Source organism: Sebastes umbrosus, chromosome 1 (assembly GCF_015220745.1).
Source record: "Sebastes umbrosus isolate fSebUmb1 chromosome 1, fSebUmb1.pri, whole genome shotgun sequence".
Lineage (NCBI taxonomy): Eukaryota > Metazoa > Chordata > Actinopteri > Perciformes > Sebastidae > Sebastes > Sebastes umbrosus.
The window spans coordinates 26446299-26466672 of NC_051269.1; the positions used below are offsets into that span (position 1 = coordinate 26446299).

A 20374-nucleotide genomic window follows, 5' to 3' on the forward strand; every position below is an offset into this window, starting at 1 on the left:
CAATATTTTAATCGATTGACAGCCCTAGAATAAAGACATAAGTTATTGACATTGGCATTTTAATAGGAGTTGTCACCATAGGCTTGTATATTACTGTCACGTGGTGGTGTATTAATTAGTGTATTAGTGTATTAATTAGTGTTACGTTATTGTCTATTCACAAGGTGTGCTTAGGGGTTTCGTTAGCTTTTTAGTGTGATGGGATATAGGCCAAATGATCGTAGCTATCCTTTGAAGTTGATGCTAACTGGTCTCTGTGGGGAGAAACTAGAAAGTTAGACCATCAATGTATCTGTGAGGCAATTAAATGTTAATATTGATTTAATCTGAAGCCACTTCCTCCTGTGCCATAGCACAGCACAAATGTTGAGTGTTTGGAGGGATGCCGCAGCAGATCTCGAGCAGTAACTCACGTTGACACACACTATACTGTATTTGCTGAGGAAGCCCGTCTTTGCTGCAGTAATAAATAACTTAGAGGTTTCTCCATCCATGCAGTCATTTAAGTCCTCTCAATTAGCCGCTTGGCTGAGCCCTGCACTCCCAGTCCGTCATAAGAGCCACATGTAGGCCACCCATTACAGCACTTCCATCTGACCACACCAGTCTGTTGGCATTGTTGATGCCAATTTACCACTGCAGAAAAATCTACTGTAGCTGCAGCTTGAGCAGTTGGTGTTAAATCCATGTCATGAACTGAAGCCTTCAGTATTTCCTGTGTTACTTCTAGCATCTTTCCTTTTAAGAATCTTGGAGGTTTAGTTTGTTTTTAAAATAAATCCTTATCTCCTTCACTCCTGCACATTTGAAACAGTTCTCTTATGTAAGTGTCGTGTTGATTTGCTGGCGGAAACATCGATTACTCCGTCAGTTTTCTCAGCTGCAAGAATCTGTCTCTGCCTGCAGGCTGCTCTCTCCCACTGGACCTTCATAGCATCACATGAAGCAGAATGTGTAATGCCCTAGCGTTGCAGCCAGAGCTATATGACGTGATATATAGAGGCTATTAAAATCTGCCAGAGAGGTGGAGGGAATTCCTCTCTTCGGCATGAGTCACTGCTGCGCTGTCTGTTGTGATCTGTTCTCAGATACTAACTTACTAGCCTCTACCTTGACTCTACCCGCTGTTCCTTCTATCTGTAGGCTGTCTGGTTGTCGAGCCTCCTGTACTGGTTGATGATTTATCAGAAATACTGTTCCTGTCATGGCATGTCTTCATGTGTATTCTGTATAGCATGACTTGCCTCGTCACGAGGGGCTCTGTTACGTTACCCTGGGGGGGCTTTTCTTCTTGAATCATTAGCACATCTATACGTTGTTGCCCTATAGACTTTAACCTGCACAACTTGAAATTGTGACACCAGGAGATCCTGCCCAGGGCCCCATATCCTCACAGTGTGGTTGTGGGTGTTAAAGCATGTGCTAAAGCAGGTGTTACCTACTCCTGCTGAAAAGGTGTCCGTGGGATTTCTTTCTTCGTGAGAGACAAAGCAGAACCTCAGTGTCGCTGCACCACTGAATATATTATTTTTTTTATTGTTAACCTTTAGAACATTGAGGGAACCATCGAAGACACATTTAGGACAACTAAAAGGTATGGCAATAATGACATTTGTATCACAAAACAGTTATGTGCGATTATGTGCAAACCCAGTTAGGCATGTGTTTTATATGGGGACTTTGTTTTGATTGAAATGTGATAAAGTGTGTGAATATTAAGAACATTTTCAACTTCTTTTAATAGCACATTTTAATAAGTACAGTTCTGCACTTTTCCATTACACCGCTAGAGGGAGTCTCTGGCACAAAAGTGCTGTGTAAAGTCAGACCTTCAGTTTTAAACAAGAGGCTGGTTGTCAGTGTCTCAGGTCTTTGACTGCAGTCAGACATGAGTGAGGACCGTTTGCTCTGTGTTTGGGTGGAAAATTCCACGGCTTTCTTTTTGCTATGAATAGCTCTGTTGCTTCCCAATGAAACCGAGGAAGTGTGTCAGTTCTGGAAAAGGGATTTTGGAAGTCCAGGAACCAAGGCCTGGAAAGCTGTAACACCAACAGGTGGGCCTGTTGTTGCTGGGGGCGAGTAGATGACCAGCAGAGCTACAATATCGTCACCACAACATAAAGACACACACACTCGCATGCCCAGAGCAGCTAGACTATACATCATGCCATTGGACACACTGTGTCTCACCGGGGTGATTTGCAGGCTGACAGACACATGGTCCTGGTGGGTTGTATTTCACTGCTGAGGTACAGTTAAGCATGCTGCTTTGGTCTGTCTCTGCTCTCAACATGGCTCCTAATGAAGATCCATTTTCATTTAATCCACCTCATTGATCACAGATGAACCAGCGTCAGCTGATGTTTGGTCCCTGACTGGCTTTTTATGTCCTGTGACCTCATTGAGTCGGTGAATCGCTCGCCCACCACTCCCATGGTCACTTAATGATCTCTGCTAATGCATTGTGAAAAGATGCATCCATACAGCTTCTCAACACACACTCATCACAGTTTACTGATCATCAGGGAGCTCTAAGAGTAGGGCGGGGTGAGATGTGGGTTATAATCAATAGATGATATAAATTGTCACTTCTTATGTAGCCATCGGTTCAGTTAGATTGTTTAATTTGATAAGTCCTCTCTGCAATTATCAAAACTGTTGAACTGTTCTTTGTTATTTGATATGAGGTGATATCAAGTAGCAAATTCTTCCTTCGTTATTGTGTTTGCATTTGTGCATTCCTGTGTGTATCAGACCACTAAAGTGTTCTCCTTAGTGAGAAAACTGAGCTTTCCTTATAAAGCCTAAGTCGAGAGCTGAAATGATCAGCGGATTAGTTAATCGACTAAAAATAGAACAGCAACCTTTCAGTCATTTTTCTTTCAACCTCTGGTTCCAGCTTCTCAAATATGAAGCTTTTCTCTGCTGTTTATCAATGTAATGTAATATCTTTGTGTCTTAAACTGTTGGTCAGACAAAACAAGACATTTTAAGATGTCACGTTGGGCAGTGAGAAATTGTGATGGACGATTTTTCACAATTTTTTGACGTATTGACTAAACGATTGATCGGTTAATTCATGCAGACTTTCTGTAGACAGTATCTAACATTTATAACATTCTGTCAGTTTCACCAAACAAACAATACAATTAGGGCTGCAAATAACGATTATTATCATTGTCAATTAATCTGTATTATTTTCTCAATTAATTGATTAGTTGTTTGGTCTATAAAATGGCAAAGCATGGTAAAAAATGTCTATCAGTGTTTCCCAAAGCCCAAGATGACGTCATCAAATGTCTTGTTTTGTCCACAACTAAAATATATTCACTTTACTGTTATAGAGGAGTAAAGAAACCAGAAAATATTCACATTGAAGACACTTTTTTCCTTAAAAAATTACTCAAACTGATTATCAAAATGGTTGTCAATTAATTTAATAGTTGACAACTAATCGATTAATCGTTGCAGACAGTTAACCCGAACAAGAATGGTGAGTCTCAACAGAGTATCTCAAAATAAAGATAGCAGTAATGATGTGTGTGCATGCACATGTGAGTCTGTATCGAATGTCATAGAAACAGGTCATGGGTTATCAGAGGCCTCCTCACTTAGCCATCTCTGTGAAGCAACACTCTTTTTATTGCCCTTGGCTTTTTGATCCCTGCATGGTACACTTTTGGTCTCAGGATCGGGATAATACCCTTTCAATGTCCGAGCACTGCTAAGTACAGTGTGCGACATGTTGACAGCGTCAAGTGGCACAGTGTTCCTCTTTGCTATATTCAGATATGGTGAGAGGTTTGGTGACCAGACAGGGCTCTGGATAATCACAGAGGATTGCAGGGGGAGTGTGGGACTGTCAGTGTGTGTATATGCATGTACGTGTACATGTATGTGTGTGTGTATATGGGTCAGTGTGCAGTCAGTGTTTTTGTGTATTTGCTGTGTGATGGGCTGCAGGGAGGATTTATTGTTTTGAGAACTTTCCTGATGGACTCAGGAAGAAAAACTCACAGCTGCATCAGTCTGAATGCTGAAAAGCCATTTTGCTTGAATGCTTGTCCTGTTTTATTCACATGGGAGTTTCTGTGCAGGGTTAGAGATTAGGTTCGCTTGACAGGGGCCTTGTGTTCCTCTGGGAGAAAGGGAGTCAGAAATGGTGTGCAGCTACTCCCCCGTGCTCTGTTGATTAGCGTCTTGGGAAAAAGACTTGTTGAAACAACAGAGGTAATAGCAGTAAAGCGCAAGCCTCTTCTGAAAAAGACACCAAACCTCAGGCTGTTTTCAATAAATTAGATTTAATGAAAGAAAGTGGATGTGTACATTATCTGGCTTCTAAGCTTTCTCTGATTTTATTGTTGTAAGCAAGTAATATCATTAATGGCAAAACACATACTCATCATCATTATTTATCCTAAGGGATGCCATTTCAATCTTTTAAGATCAGAACAGAAAGTCAAAAGAAAAAAAAAAAGCCTTGAGCTAGTACAGTACAAGTTCACAGAAATATAATGTATGAGAAATCTCCACATGCACTATGGCATAGGTTGCATGTCATTTAAATCCTCTACCCTTCAGTTGGCTGTAACTTAACAGCCTGAAGTGACAGTAGCATTCATCTGTAGAAAACCCCTTAAACACATCTATATGTTCACATAAAGTATGCATCTAAAGGCTCCTTTATAGGCTTCTTAAATACAAGTGGCAATTTAAACATGTCAGCACCAATAAATTGGGGTCAAATGACTTCCTGTGAGTGAGTTCCTACCACAAAAATACATTTTATATTTTTGACTTTAATCACTAAGATTTATCATATTTAAATTGGCATAGGTACATTCACTGATATTGTTAAGATTTAAGATGAATGCGAAAGTTGCAAATGTGCTACAGAAATCATATTTTAAGCTTTGTAAAACGTTCAACCACATTTTGACTCGATGTATTAAAGACCCTTCTGTGTTTGCTGGAATAGTTGATGTTTTGAATGAATGAAGTTGTTTTTTGATTTAAGTCTTTTTTAAGCAAAAGTCTCCAAATAGATTGTTTACTTGTGGTGTGGTTTAATCCTCAGCTGAGCTGTAAACGTCCTGCTCACTTAGTGCACTGCAGACGGAAAGTACACCTCACATACCACCACATTTTAGGTCCATCATGTAACAGGCCACACAGCCAGAGCAACGAGAGTATTGTGTATCTGGGTTAACTTTTTTCCAAAACTATGGGTGATGGGTAGGTGTTGATTGTGGTTAGTATCTATGATATTCTCAGTGTTACTGAGAAATATAGATAGATCTCAGATTTAAGAGACTCGTAGGCACAAAGGCGTGGCACATAAAGCTCTCTGCCTGTCAAACTGGGTTAGTACACTATCTTGAGTTTTAATACTGTGGCATGAAAGATGAAAGTCAAACTCTCAGTTATGAGTCAGACCCGTAGAACAACATTGTCAGCGTAGTTTCCTCTGAGTCTTGTGTACTTTATAGTGTTGGCTTGATTTGCATTGCAGCTGGATCATTTGTGATGTTATTGGGCAAAACTGAGGATCTGTCCACAATTCAGTACCTGGTTTGGTTTGTGTCTGCTTTTTGTGCGTCTTTCATGCTGATGTTTGTGTGCGCCTCTGTGTTTCTATATTTGATCTTTGCTTTTTGGTCTTTGAGTGTTACTTTGCAAATCCACTAAAAATGGCATTTAAACAAAAGCTTAGCAGATTTCTTGCACACTGTGAAAGACAGCAGACAGGCCTTCCTCGTGCCGCACAGCAGTCATGTGAGAGAGGAAGGAAACAGCCTCCCATTGGCATCATGTGATCGGTGCAGAAAGCAACATGGCATGCAACATGTAAATGAGCTCAGTTGCATGTAAACACAGCCATTGCATCCTTGTGCTCAGTCATACGAATATTGACCTCACAAACACAAGTAATCACACTTTAGACATTTGATTTAAACGTCACACAAAAATGATATAAATCATGAAAAAAAGTTTCAAGTTTGTTTATTCGTCATATGCACGACTATTACAGCAAGCAGTCGTTGGCAATGAAAATCTTGGGTCTCAGGCACCCTTCAGCAGACCATCAATGTATCTATGAGGCAATTAAATGTTGATATTGATTTAATCTGAAACCACTTCCTCCGTGCGCCACAGCTTGAGTTTGCCATGTTATGATTTCAGCATATTTTTTTTATGCTAAATGCACCTGTGAGGGTTTCTAGACAATATTTGTACTTGTTTTGTGTTGTTATTTGATTTCCAATAATAACTATATACATTCATTTGCATAAAGAAAGCATATTTGCCCACTACTATATCATACATACATACATACATACATACATACATACATACATACACAGAGGTGTAAACAGTTTGTAAAATAGTAGAGTATATAGAGCTAAGGTGACAGTATAGTGGTAAGTTAAGTCTTTATTTTGCTGCATGAGAAATTTGGCTCGCTGCATGGATGCATCAACACAGCTTCATCAACAGCAAGCAGAATAAAAAAACATTGCACATAGCAATAAAACATTAAGCAATAAGACAATTAAAACAGAACTACATTTGCAGCAAATACATGGATAGAGTGCAAATCAACTGATTTTATTACATGAATGAAGAAGGAATGTTTGAATCCGTGTGCAATAAATGGACATGTAGTAATTATTTCTCAATATTGGTATTCATAACATGATTTAAAGGTTTGCTCTCATGAGATGAGAGAAGCGGTGCATCATGAAAAAGAGGTGGGATGTAGAGAAGAGGTGGGAGTGACCAGAGATGCAGGGCCTCCTCCATTTTACAGCACAATAGAGCCAGAAGTGGTTCACCCCAGTCCCTCCCCTTTACTGCCACGTGGTATATTCCAACTCAGTATTTAAATCCGGGAGCTTGAAGGCTGTACTGTTCATGCACAGAAAACCGGTGTAATCCAGGAAGCAGCTGAGAGGCAGAGAGAGAGAGAGAGAGAGAGAGAGAATCAGAGGAAAGAGGAAAGAGGAAAAAAAAAACTGCTTCACCAGCACACTGGAGGTGGCGACAGTTACAACAGGAGAAGCATAGAAAGGAGAAATAGAAGGGAGGGGGATTGTGTGATCCTGGTGTTAGAGCAGCTTGTGTTTAGGAGAGAGCGATTCCTGTCCCTCTCTTCTCTCTCTTTGCTGTCTCTTCCACTCTGCCAGCGGGGGGAGGGAGCATCGAGCACCGTCCCAGGCCTAGTTACATGTCCCAGCATCCCGCAAGAGCTCAGACAAGGCCACTGCGACCGTAACGGAGACTGTGAGAACAGGACAAGACAGTTACATAGAGGTACTGTAACCTATGCTGCGTAATGATGAACACATACTGTAGAACCTGTGAATACTGTGTTACTAGAAGTTACAGCAGTTCTGTTTTGAGGCTTATCACTCCAAAAATACTGCACAAGCAAGCTCATAGTGACAGATGAGGTGTCAGTAAACACAGTTGGCTGTGTGCTGGAACAAGCTGACAGCATGTAGAAAACTGTGGGAGGAAATCTAGAAATGATGGGGGATTTTCTTTAAGAGAGAGAGAGAGAGAGAGAGAGGACAAATACGTCATGCATCTCTTAGGTCGGTCTGTTGCTATGATGCTGATATTTGGAGAGCTTGGTGTGTGCCATAGTTTATTGCAGACTCTGGCTGTTGCAGTGAGTGAACACTTGGGGCATCTGGTCCTCGCTGCTGTTTGCTACAGTCCTGTATGATGCAGTAATATTAATCACTGAGATCCTTGTGAGTGTGTGTACATGTACAGTGTACGGCACACGTTCTACAAGAGTGTGCAGTAAATCAGAAAGGTGGTTGCAACAGAGTTGCTGAAGCTGGAGGAAAATAAATGTCTTATTCAGAACTGCATCTTCATCAACGCTGTACTCTCTTCAGGCAGTTTGTGTGAGCAGACAGATAAACTGCTGGGGTCTCGGTTTTTTAAAGTCCACCTGAACATGTTGTCCTTCCTGATGTTTATAAGGGCAGAGTTTTTGTGGGAACAGCTGACATCTGTTTTGTGTGTTGGTGTATGTGATGGCAATGACAAGTGACTTATCTGTCTCCTCTTAAAGGCCATTTGCCATAGTACTGAGAATTATCTTGTTTTTTTCTGCATGCATTCAAATGTATTTTTGTCTCTCTCTCTCTTAAGCATTCCTTCATTAAGTTAAAAAAAGAAAATCATGCGTCAACTGTTTATAAAGAATTTGCAGGCAGCAGCTTTTTAGCTGGCAAATTTCCTCAGCAGTGTTTGTTCCCTTGTACTGATCCCCAGTACTGATAATATATTTATGAGACGAAGACCCATAGTAGCGGCTTATTCTCATCTGTAGTTGCTAAGGAACATCTGAAGCATGTGTCATCACTCTTCCTCTCAGGGAATAAAGTGAAATCACCTTTCTAAACATTGGAACCACTATCGCAGTAGACCAAAAAGTAAACTAAAACACAGTACTATGAGACACTATGGCATATCAACAGTTTCTCTCATTCTGAGATGCCCATCATGCATTGCTGCTGCGTGACATCCCTGGCTCCTTTTGAGTTTGCATTAGTATTTGATATCACTACAAATATAAGTAGACAGCCTTTATTTAAATTATTAGTATCAATGGTTAGTCTCCTGGTTTGATAATGGCACACACAAGCTTATTGTGTTGTGTGTTTACGTGTCTGAATAATACATGCACAAACATATGGTCAGCTGTGTAACAATAAGTAGGGCTGGGCGATATTTCAATATGAATTGTTCATTGATATTCAGCAGAATCATATTGTGATGACACGATCGTTACGTTGTTGTTCTACAACTTTCTATTGTCAGAGCTAATAATATAGAGCAAACTGTAATCAAGTATTAAAATTAGTTTTTGAAGTTGATCTTTTAACATGTATGAAGTCTGGTGTCATGTTATGTGTAAAAGTGGAACACGATTTGAACGTCAGCTTGATTATATTAAATTTAATTTTGAATGCATTTGCCATATCGTGATATATTATCTTTAATATTGTGATTATAATATCAACTATATTGCCATATTCTCGCCATACTTCGTTTTTGTTCAGTTCAAGTTTTTGGCATCATTGGGCAAAAATTTCCATAATAACCTTTCAGCGTATTGTAATTCAAGTGTTCAAAGAGAAAACTAGACTTAGAAAACTAGATGAGAAAGTTTACTCCGGCTGGTGGGCGATGCTTTGTATTTCCTCGACAGATCTCAACATGGCTGCCGGGTCACAAACTTTCTCATTTTACAGCTAAACAGCTCACTACAAGATGTTTCTGAAAACATTTGAGGTGAGAAATAGGCATTACAGTAACAGAATATTGATTCATATTTGATCAGCTCTGCCTAGTTTGACCATTTGATTGGAGTTTGCGAGTGATTGACAGCTGCTCAGAGACGGCAAGGCTCCAGCTCGGCTCTGATTGGTTGTTTTCCTACGGTCTGTGAAATATTGCAGATGCCTTTAGGAGCACCCGAGGACACCGAAGCACATGATTTACTTCAGATTACCTGTCTCACACACTACTGTCAGGAAATAGTGACCATTTTATATAAAAATAACTTTAAAAAAAATATTTGCTCCATTTCCACCCACTGCTGCTTTAATAGAAGCATTGAAGATGATGATATCATAATTTTTGATAATTAATTCACCGTTGGGTAGAGGGTCATTTTGGGACTTTGCTGCCTCTTGCTGCAGAGAAAAAAACACATATTTACCAGCAGTATTATTAATTGGGTGCAGTCAAACTCCATCATGCACATTTCAAAAGAGACCGTCATGTGCACCGGTTAATTCAGGGTGTGTGTGGTTGTGGTTAAGAAGAAAGGAGAGAATACATGGTTGTTGTTTGCTTAGCACAGTAGTTAATTTCTCCCTGCAGCTATACTCACCTTAACCTAACCTTAAAAGCCCAACTGCTGAACTGCAAAATAACATAACATTTTCCTACAAGAGTTGACTCCTTGTCTCTTAGGTATAAAGCCAGCAGAGATTCAGTGCCCTAACATGTTGATATCTGAGTGAGAAGCAGAACCATCTATTGGCTATATCTAAATCTATACAGGCTGGCATTGTGAGGTTACATGTAAGATGTAGATCTAAAATAAAAGTGTATTTCTTTGAGACATGAACTGGTTAAATGATCCATAACATATCATTGGTTGTAGGGTCATGTTGGGGCAAAGCATAGAGCAAGGAGTGTCCCAACATGTTCGACAACACTGTGGGGCTTATGGGACTTAAGGTTTGTTGCATACAAAGTAGTTTCATTGTCCAAACACAGTTAACATCATGATATTACAGAAAATAAAAGATGTCAAATTGATATAGATTGATGCGGTCATGGAATATATTCAAGGACATTACTGTACAATGTTTTTTTGACTACTTCAGTATCTGGCACTGCCAACACTATGCCTGCTGCTACTTTCGGCCTGAGGGAGGATGAGGACGAGACAAGCTGGAGGGATTGTATTGATCCTTATAGAGCTGCGGCTGGATGACTGTCTCTCTGGTAGGGTTCAAAGGAACAGGTGGGTAGTGTATGTGGGCGGTGTGCAGACCCAGGTCCCAGGGATGTGAGAGAAAGCTGAGAGGGAGAGCTTTGTCAATATTACTCACTGGTCCAAGAAATTAACTCACAATGGCTACGCGAAGATAGAAGTGTTGAAGCGTTTCATTTAAAAATAGACAAGACACTCACACAGTAAACAGCGGGTTTGAGGTGAGGCTAGAGGCTGGGTTTGTTGGCCAGCCTGTTTGCCAAATCACATTGCAATCTGGATCTGCAATGTGGTTTGAAACAAAACAAAAACAGTGCTTATCTCAAGGCTTCACAGAAATATTACTCAAGGACAAGCTCACAGTTTTTTTTTTGGTTGGACTCCACCATAGCCCAGACATCGAAGAAATGTATCTTTATTGACGGCGTTATATCAAATTTTAGATACAACACTGTCAAGACAAATTAACAGTACTCTTCATTTACCTGTCTAGTTGCTGTTTGGACTTCTTTTTAACTGAATGAATCCTACAGGCCTTTATGACTAATTAGTCTTTGAAGTTTCCCATCATAAACCTTCTCGTGCTTCTGTTGTTGTTTTGATGGTTGTCTCTTGGCTGTGTTTTTGTGGGTTTTGCATATCAGTTGAGTGATTTTTGAAAGAGGTATCAGAGCAGAATATGAGCCAAAACTCACACAGAGAATCTGCGGTTCAAAGTTTCATTCTTCTGCTTTCCTTTATTTTTGATTTTGTAGTCTGCTGAGTTTCTCCCAGTGTGGTTGTGTTTACTTGTATGTGTGTAGAAGGTTTGTTCACCCTACTACCAGTCAAGTCAGTTTTATTCATCGAGCCCAATACAAATCACATTCAATCCCGATCATTTGCCTCAAGGGGCTTTTCAATGTGTACAGCATTTGACACACTCTATCCTTAGACGCTAGACCTATACTACCATGATGTCACTGAGATAAATAGAGTCGAGGGTGCTGGATTAAGAGTCATCTGTGGTGGACAGGCAGGGGGATTACATGGATACCATACTGGGGATGACTCTGTTTCTGTGTGTGAGTGTGTGTGTGTGTGTGAGTGTATACTTGAAGTTTGTCCATGTGAAAATGGACATGTCTTATCCACATGATGAATCTGTGCACTTTGCATTTTTAATGAAATTAATTATATTAGGATAAACCCCTCGAGATGCATCATCTCGTTTTCAAAGGGGTCCCAAACAAATGGAAACAGAACAGTATTAGACACAATGTTATGTACACAACAGCGACAAAACAAACAACATATAACCAAACAAATACGACTAAATAACAAAGGAAAACATTAAATAATAATAATCATAATAATAATAATCCTCCCACAGAACAATTTGAGTTTCAGAGACTTTGTTTCCTGCATTATGGTGTCTTTTAAAGAATGAAAATTGCAAAATAATAAGTACACTGCAACAGCATTTTTATGTTAAATAGCTTACTTGAATTTTGCTTTTTATTCACAAGAAAGAAAACTGAATAATTTGCCCCTCTGGCATGAACTTACTTGAATCTCTGGTATTAACTAATATTCATCAGTTTTCATTCATTCATTCATTCATTCATTTGTTGTCCTGCTTGAGTATTTCTGTCTCATAGTACTCATTTCTCTCTTTTTCTCTCACTCACCAAAGGCCCTTTCAGACACAACGCGACAACGGCACCAATGCGCTCTGAAACCCTTTATTTCCAATGGGTGATGATAAAAATAATAATAATATTAATGATAATAAAATAGAAAAGAAAAAGATTATAACCAACCAACACAATAAAATTAACAATGATCAATCTCTAAATAGTATATTATAAAATATAAATAATAATAATCTGATAAATTGGCCAGGCTGATATTGTTTATTGCAGAAATATTTGCATATGCGTATACTGTATGTTGGCCATTATGTTTGTAGCAAGAAAATGTCCGTACAGATATGACAAAGATACCATAAAGATACTATAATTTAGAAAGTGTTGCTGAAGTTTATTTTTCAACCATAAAATAGTCTGCTCAGTACATATTGTGGTCGCATTTCTTTCAAAATCTAATTTATGGAATCCTTTTGAAAAATGTTTATTTATGCTATGTGTATATCTACATATACTGGTTCTAATGATGCATGTACTGTATGTTCAAACACTCTTTTTATGTCTTTGAGCATATGATTGTCAGCAGATTGTGGCAAAGCTGTAACTCACATCTTTCAAAGCTTCTATGTGCAATATTGAAATGTTTTTCCAGTGTCATGCTGCTATAGTATACTGTGGAGAGTTACCCTCTGTCCTTTCCTAACTCCACAGCCCTGGGGGCAGACAGCAGATGGCAAAGACTAATTGTCACAGGCCAGACACAGAACCAATAATGGCACCAATTATAGAGGAGAGTGAACACATCACTCCCAAAGCCACAGACTTATTATGAGCAAGTGAGTAACTGTGTGTGCACATAACTATGGTACTTTTTAAATTATGGTTCTCTTTAACTTCAAGTCGTGGTTGTCTTTAGAAAATACACAAGGATCAGTAAATGTGATGTTTCTCACACTGTCCCTCAGTCTTCGGAGACAAAGGCATTTTGTCTTTTGGTGGTTTTCCTCTTGTGTCTTTGGTTTAGTCTGGAGTGGAGCTGGCGTCATCTGTTTCCAGCAGGTCTAGAGTGGGGAAGGCCCCTCTGTGTCAACCTCAGGTGTTTGTACGCACATGTCAGTGTGTACATGTGGGTTAGGGTAACTCTTAACAAGTGTGTGTGCATGTCTGTGTGTGATTGAAGTGACACAGTATCTATTGGTACAGCTGGCCTTCCTTAAGCCGGCTTCTGTTCTTGGACATATTACAAGGATGCAGCCGCAGCCACTGTCACCAGAGCTTCATACATAATAATATAGTTATGCCCTGCTCTTTTTGTATTTGTTTAACTTCTGACTGAATGTTTGCAACTGATCTCCAGTTTAGATGCAGGGAAAACTGGGTGTCCATGTAGCTGTAAACAAAAGGAAGTTCTTGGCCAAAGATTGCTCAATCTAACACTCGATAGCCTTGTGTCCTGTGAAATCAGTTATTTGTTACAGCAACTTCCGTAATAACTGGTGGAAGATTTAAGCTGTTGATTTTCTAGTTTTAGATTAAACAAAGTGATAAAAGCAGTTGTTTCTAGAAGCTGTTTGTCCAAAGTCTATAATTTTAACTAAATGAATGTTAACTTATGTCACATGAGTAAGCTGTAGTGTACACTATAGACTATATAAGGAGTGGATGTAGTCACCGTGACGTCACCCATTGGTTTGTGGACTGCCGCTTTGAAGCCTCCAGTTCGCTACTTTGGCCGTCGCCATGTTGGTTATTTGCAACAAGAAGTGATACGATATGGAGCAAAGTACAACCAAACTCTGAATAAGACATTTTTAGGTGACCAAAAAGATTATAATTAAGTTTCATGAACTGAAAACACATGGTGAAAGGGTTAAAGTTGTAAGACGAAAACATGGACAACTCTTATACCCTTTTTTATGGGCTATTTTACTCTAATTGAGACCATAATTTACTAAATGAACATTTTCTCATGGACTTCTATACAGTCTGATTTCTTTTTGCAACCAGAGGAGTCGCCCCCTGCTGGCTATTAGAAAGAATGCAAGTTTACGTTGGCTTCACTTTTCAGACCCTAGAGTCGCCCACTGGTTTACACATAGTCTGAATCAAATCTGTGCTTTCTAAAATCATAGTTTTCCACACTCAAACCATCACATTTGGTCATCACATATTTTTGTTTGTGATGGTACTATTCTGCTTCGTCTGTTTTTACATATTAGTCTGTAAAATGATGAACAATAGTTAAGTTTGTAGAGAAATTAGCACCATTGCCATTGAATTAGCTGTGAGCCCTCTAAGCAGCCAGATGGTCCATGTGTATCTGAACCCCCTCTAGTTCGGTCAATTACTACACATTGCACATGATGTTTCATGCAGTTGGCTGTACACTATGACTAATTGGACACTATAAAGAAGCCAAGTTATATGTGTGTCATCGATGTGTTTGGAGCTGTTTCAATAGTAAACATTTACATGGTAAACTACAGGCCTGTTCAATCCTTTGCATAAGCACACACAACACAACACACAGTATTTTGTTAGCCTGTACTTGTCTGGTAAAAATCATCTGGCTCTTTTCCATAGACACTGTGCTTCATACAGAAGTGGAAAGAATGTATTAGTCAACTGGAGGTATTGTTACTTTACTGATCTTTTACTGAAGCAAATTCATCTACAGTATGTGATAGTTAAGTAAAAGAAAAATGTAACTTAGTACAAGTCACCATGTTGCTTTACAGAAAAGAGACAGCATTGTTAAAATTGATCTTTCCAATGCAACACTAAAAGGATCAGAGGTGGAGTTCAAGATGGATTCTTTAATTGTATTTTGTGGCTCCTGATACAGAAAAAAAAAACATGTAACAATCTCTGGCCAAAGGGAACCTACTTACTCCAAATATATACTACTCAGTGGACAACGTAAAAGTATTTTTACTTTGTTGAAATTTTACATAGCTAAGAAAATGTGCATAGATTACTACTACTATTTTTTTTTTTTTTTTTTTTTTTTTTTTTTTAAACAAATGAAGCTGACCACTTGGCATTTTAAATGAAATAACTGTTCTGCTTTCTGGCTTTTCAGCCTTTTGCCGGTTTGTGGCTGTTTTATGTTTGAATGGTGGCACACGTATAGATGTTGCAGTGATTGTGTTCAAAAATCTCAATCTTTGCACTTTGTTACTTGTTAATGGTAATCCATCGCCTCTGCCTTTAATGGGCACTGTCTGGACCTAAAAGTAAACACTCTGTATTTAATGTAATTAATCAGTTCTGAAGTCAGTGTGGCTCCATATGTCACTATTACATACTGTAAGTCTGTGTCTCTGTCTCTCTACAGACCTGTGTGGTGCGTCTGGGCACAAGCCACTCAAGACCCAGAGATCACTTCCAGGGACGCCTGTTTCTATCACACACTACCCCATCGACCTGCGAACATCCATGGAAGAAAAGTACAAAGAGATTGCTGAGGTAAGAATTCAAAGCCGGACCGATTACATTAGATCGTTTAGGTACAGCTAATCTAAATAAACTTAAACTAGGAGCACTTTTGATTAGCACCAGTTTTCCAGCCATTTAGATCATTTTAATCAGCTGTTACTGGAGATTTGTTTAAATGTGGAATTTGCCAGTTAAGAAAATACATGTTGGCAAGTTTGAATCCTTAATAGTTAATCAGTAAACATCTGTATATTGTCCCGCTAGCTTCTGCCTGGAGAATGATTTTAGCTTCCAATATCTTAGCAGTTTAACACAAGAAGATTTTGTTTTGTTGATTTACTGAATTAACCCCCAAGTAATAATAAACTGCCTGCCTGTACAATCAAGAATATTATAAAGACTAGAAACTAGAGCTGCAACGATTGATCGATTAGTTGTCAACTATTAAATGAATTGCCAACTATTTTGATAATCGATTAATCAGTTTGAGTTAAGAAAAAAAAGTCAAAATTCCAGCTTCTTAAATGTGAATATTTTCTGGTTTCTTTACTCCTCTATGACAGTAAACTGAATATCTTTGAGTTGTGGACAAAACAAGACATTTGAGGACGTCATCTTGGGCTTTGGGAAACACTGATTTGAACATTTTTCTCCATTTTCTGACACTTTATAGACCAGACAACTAATCGATTAATCGAGAAAACAATCAACTGATTAATCAACAATGAAAATAATCGTCAATTGCAGCTCAAATTGAAACTATGTCACAAGTTCATTAAAATGTTTTCTTATTTTGAATGAGACCAGTTCAATATCTGCTTTGGCAGAAAATGCAGCAGGTGGTTTTGTGTGAGAGGCCTCCATATGTGTTCGGACGTTGACCTGTTTTATGACACCATAAATGGTATAACTTATGTTTGCACAAAGGAGCTGTTCACACGCAGCATGGCAGACAGCGAGATGCGGACCGCTCCTTATGAGTTTCCGGAGGACAGCCCCATCGAACAGCTGGAAGAGCGAAGGCACCGACTAGAGAGGCAAATCAGCCAGGACATCAAGTGAGGAAATGCAAACACACAGCGCACACACAAAGCCAGTTAAATAAACTCTTAACATTATCTCAGACAGACAGCTCTCCCATGCCCCCCGCTGTTTACACACAGTCTTGCTTTGACCCATGCACACATGCTTATAAGCTTCCAACATGCCAGTTTGTGGACTAACTAACCCCAGCAATCAGCTAACTGGGCTAGCCAGTCCTCTTCTACACAGACCTTTATAAGGAGGTGGGCTCCGTCTCTGTTGCCAGGGTTGACGCTATCTGCATCACTAAGCTGATCGTTTGGTTGGTTATCTGACACGCCACCAATCAGGGTGTACCACTACACTGATGAGATTTTTCTGTTTGTGCCAATCTCACAATGCTTTGTATGTATGTGTATATATATATGTATGTATGTATGTATGTATGTGTGTGTGTGTGAGAGAGTGCTTGTTTCTGTGTGTGCTTGTGCATATATCTGGTTTCTCTCCTTTTGTGTGCTTAATGTCTTCTCACTACCTCTGATGCCCATCTGCCTCCTGCCTTGCCCTCACTATCCTGCGCCGCTGCATATCACGCCAAGGCTTGAGCCAGAGATCTTGCTCCGCGCCAAACAGGACTTCATGAAAATCGACAGTGCTGCAGACCTAGAGTGAGTGAGATTTGCGTTTCAGTATGTTTTGTTTTGTTTTGTCTTTGATTGTTTAATTTCTTTCAGTTCATCTCTATTTTGCTTGTATTCTTAGAAATGCACATGGCAACTTTTTACCTGAATGTTTTTATTATTTAGCATTACTATATACTTATAAATGTCTAGTCTAAAAGTATTTAGGAACTCTGGACTGGTGTAAGTACTTTTTCTCCAGAACCACTGACAGATTATCAGCATATTGAGATGGTCCACATCTTCCCCCTGCTGGTGACTTGATAGATGTACAAATGGGTACCTTATTCTTTTTCCTTTTTTAGGGCGCTTTCACGAGCCATAGTCCGTTTGGTTAGTCCGAATTAGAGTGAAATGGATACTTTTGGTTCATTTTCTATTCAGTCTGGTGTGGTTTCACAGTACATAAATTAAAGCGGACCAAATAAAAAAAAAAAAATGTGCAGAGAGGTGTGTACGAAGGAGCGAATTGATCTTTTTTGTCTGTAGAGCCGCCACGTCCGTGCAGGGAATCGCAGATTTTGGTATATTGCTTTCGATGTTTTTTCCCTTTGACTCGGCACTGATCTGCTGTGCGCACAAATCCCTTCTCCTCCAGTTTATCTGGAATGTCTTTATAAACGTCACTTTTTTTGTGGACTTTATTTATCTTATTCTGTATAAACTCTCCTACTCATGTTAACCTTTTTTTTAACGTGTGTCCATTTCAACAAATGCCTGCTCAAGCCGCCTGCCTTTTGGTTCACTTGGAAACGGTCCGAGACCCCCTCTGGCAAGCGGTCTCTGACAGGTTGTTTTGGTCTGCACCAGAGTACGATTATTGCACCCAACCGCCCAAACGAAGCGCACCAGAGCTCGATTAAAACTGACTAAATGTTGGCTTGTGTATGTGCCGTTACTTTCCCTAAAGACAACGAGTCTCTTACGTTTGAATGTCTAAAGTCTGTATTTGCTTTTTCTATTGGTCTTGATTTGACTTCCTCTGTTTTCTTGGTCATGAAATCTCCTGTGAACCTCAAGACATTCTTACAGTTGTGGTCATTGGGCAGCTCTGTGTGTTACTATTGAAGTTTATAATATAGATACATTGACATCCCACTAACTGGTAACTTATGAGTACAGTAGGTTTTGAAAAGTATTCATACTTTTTTCTTTTTTTTTACTCAATTTTTGAACATTTTTTTCGAGATGTGCAAATGTATTAAAATGAACAGTCAGAAATACCTCATCTACAGCACATATGTTGCCAGACTTTTTATAATGACATTTCTAATGGAGTATGGATGCGCTCTTCAACAATAATTTCTGTTTCCAGAACTTGATTAGAGAACTCATTATGCAAATTCAATCAAGTGGACATTATTTTCAGATATAGAACAGTGTTTGAGACATGCATCTAGAAAAGGGTAAACACTTTATTCTAAAGCATGCAGAGTTTTCAGGAACACAATCACATCATTGTGATATAAGACATTTGTCTTACCAAGACTCAGAGAACTGAACCACTGAAACCACCTGTGGGCAGACTCTCAATCCAATCTGCCTCTGCATGAAATAATCTGAAGGACAAACTGGCAACCTGAATGTGTGCAAAGCTGCCATCAATCACAGCTTATAATGTTCCTACAAAATACTGAATAAGAGTCTGAACATGCATGTAAATGAGGAAATTTCAGGATTTTATGTGTAAAAAAACAATTGCCTTGTTTATGGAGTGTTTTGTGTTGATTAAAGTAAAAGGGGTCTGAATACTTTCCAAACCCACTGTTTCAAACAATAAACTGCGTTATGGTGTAAACTGCTAGTACACCTTTCTAAAACCAATAACATCTGGATTATCTTTTCCATCATTTACTTTTCTGCTCCTGCTTATATCCACGTTTTCCATCTCTGTATGGTTTTATCCGTTCTGCCTCTGCCTACCTTTCTCTTGTTTTAAACTCTCATTTTCTTTTGAAGGTCATTGGAGCAAGAGAGTGTGGACACTGTTGATGATGGCTTTAAGGAGAGGAAAATGCCAGTAGAGAGAGAGTACCAACGGGTCTCAATATCTGGAGAGGAAAAGTGTGGGGTGAGGAGCTTTTTTTCATATGATTTTCATGTGTTTTCATCAGCAAGTCAACTTAAACCTCGAGCAAGTTAAATTCCTATTTTCATTACTGTGTATTGATTTCTTCCCAGGTGCCGTTCACTGACCTGGTAGATGCTGCGAAGTGTGTGGTGAAGGCATTATTCATCCGGGAGAAGTACATAAAGCGATCCATGCAGTCCTTTTGTAACACCACATCTCACGCCCTGCTGGAGCTCGGGATGAAGCCTCTGGATCTCTGGACGGACTATGACGATATAGCAGAGACCCCTGTAGATGCTGGTACACACCAAACATATTCTATTACAGTTGGGAAGAAATAGCATTTAGAAAGTGTATTTCAGAACGGACAGAGCTACATGGTGGAGGGAGAGGAGGCGGAGCTATCACACTTTGAAACTGTAGCCAAGTTGAGGTTACAGAGAGCATTTTTGGTCACTCCATATACCGTAGCATAGGAAAAGCCTTTAGTTAGACTGCCTCCTTCTTTGGCTTCCCATTTTGTTCTGGGAATACCTGTCAAAAGAGAGGCTACAAGCATTTCAAGAATATGTGGCCCTGTTCTGCAGAGGAATCTTGTTTCTTTTCATGTTTTACCTCAGAATACCAGGAAAGATTGCATCAGCACGCATCACTGGGCTGCTAATTTATATACAAGATGCCTCAGGGGCAAAAGGGAAACTTGCAGCCTAATCCAGCTAGAGCTGTAACGACTATTTGATTAGTTGATCAACGAAAAAATAATAATTTTTCCCAAACAAAAATGCCAAAAATCTCGAAAAAAAACAGTTTTCTTTGTCTTGTATGATAGGAAACTGAATATCTTTGCTTTTTGGACAGTAAGTCAGACAAAACAAGTAATTTAAATATGTCACCTTCAGCATGGGGTAATTATGCTGGCCATTATTCATTATTCTCTGACATTTTACTGACAAACCTATTAATCGATTCATTGAGAGAATAATCTGCAGATTAATCCATG

At 39.3% G+C, this 20374-nt stretch overlaps 1 protein-coding gene across 6 annotated transcripts in view; it reads left to right on the top strand.

Annotated features, from left to right (window-relative positions):
* The window catches only part of LOC119489687 (AMP deaminase 2-like), a 38096-nt gene that overhangs the window by 10180 nt on the left and 7542 nt on the right, over positions 1-20374 (top strand). For 4 of the 6 annotated variants that reach the window (XR_005207237.1, XM_037772453.1, XM_037772463.1 and 1 more), the window contains 5 exons: positions 15497-15627; positions 16525-16655; positions 17223-17291; positions 19263-19374; positions 19485-19674. Coding sequence is in view for 5 of the 6 variants with exons in the window: in XM_037772453.1 (XP_037628381.1) it covers positions 15497-15627; positions 16525-16655; positions 17223-17291; positions 19263-19374; positions 19485-19674 (633 nt within the window). In the remaining variant the exon portion in view is untranslated. Of the gene's footprint in view, positions 1-6906; positions 7315-15496; positions 15628-16524; positions 16656-17222; positions 17292-19262; positions 19375-19484; positions 19675-20374 lie in introns of those variants that run through there. The other 2 variants (XM_037772472.1, XM_037772446.1) reach the window with 2 other exon arrangements.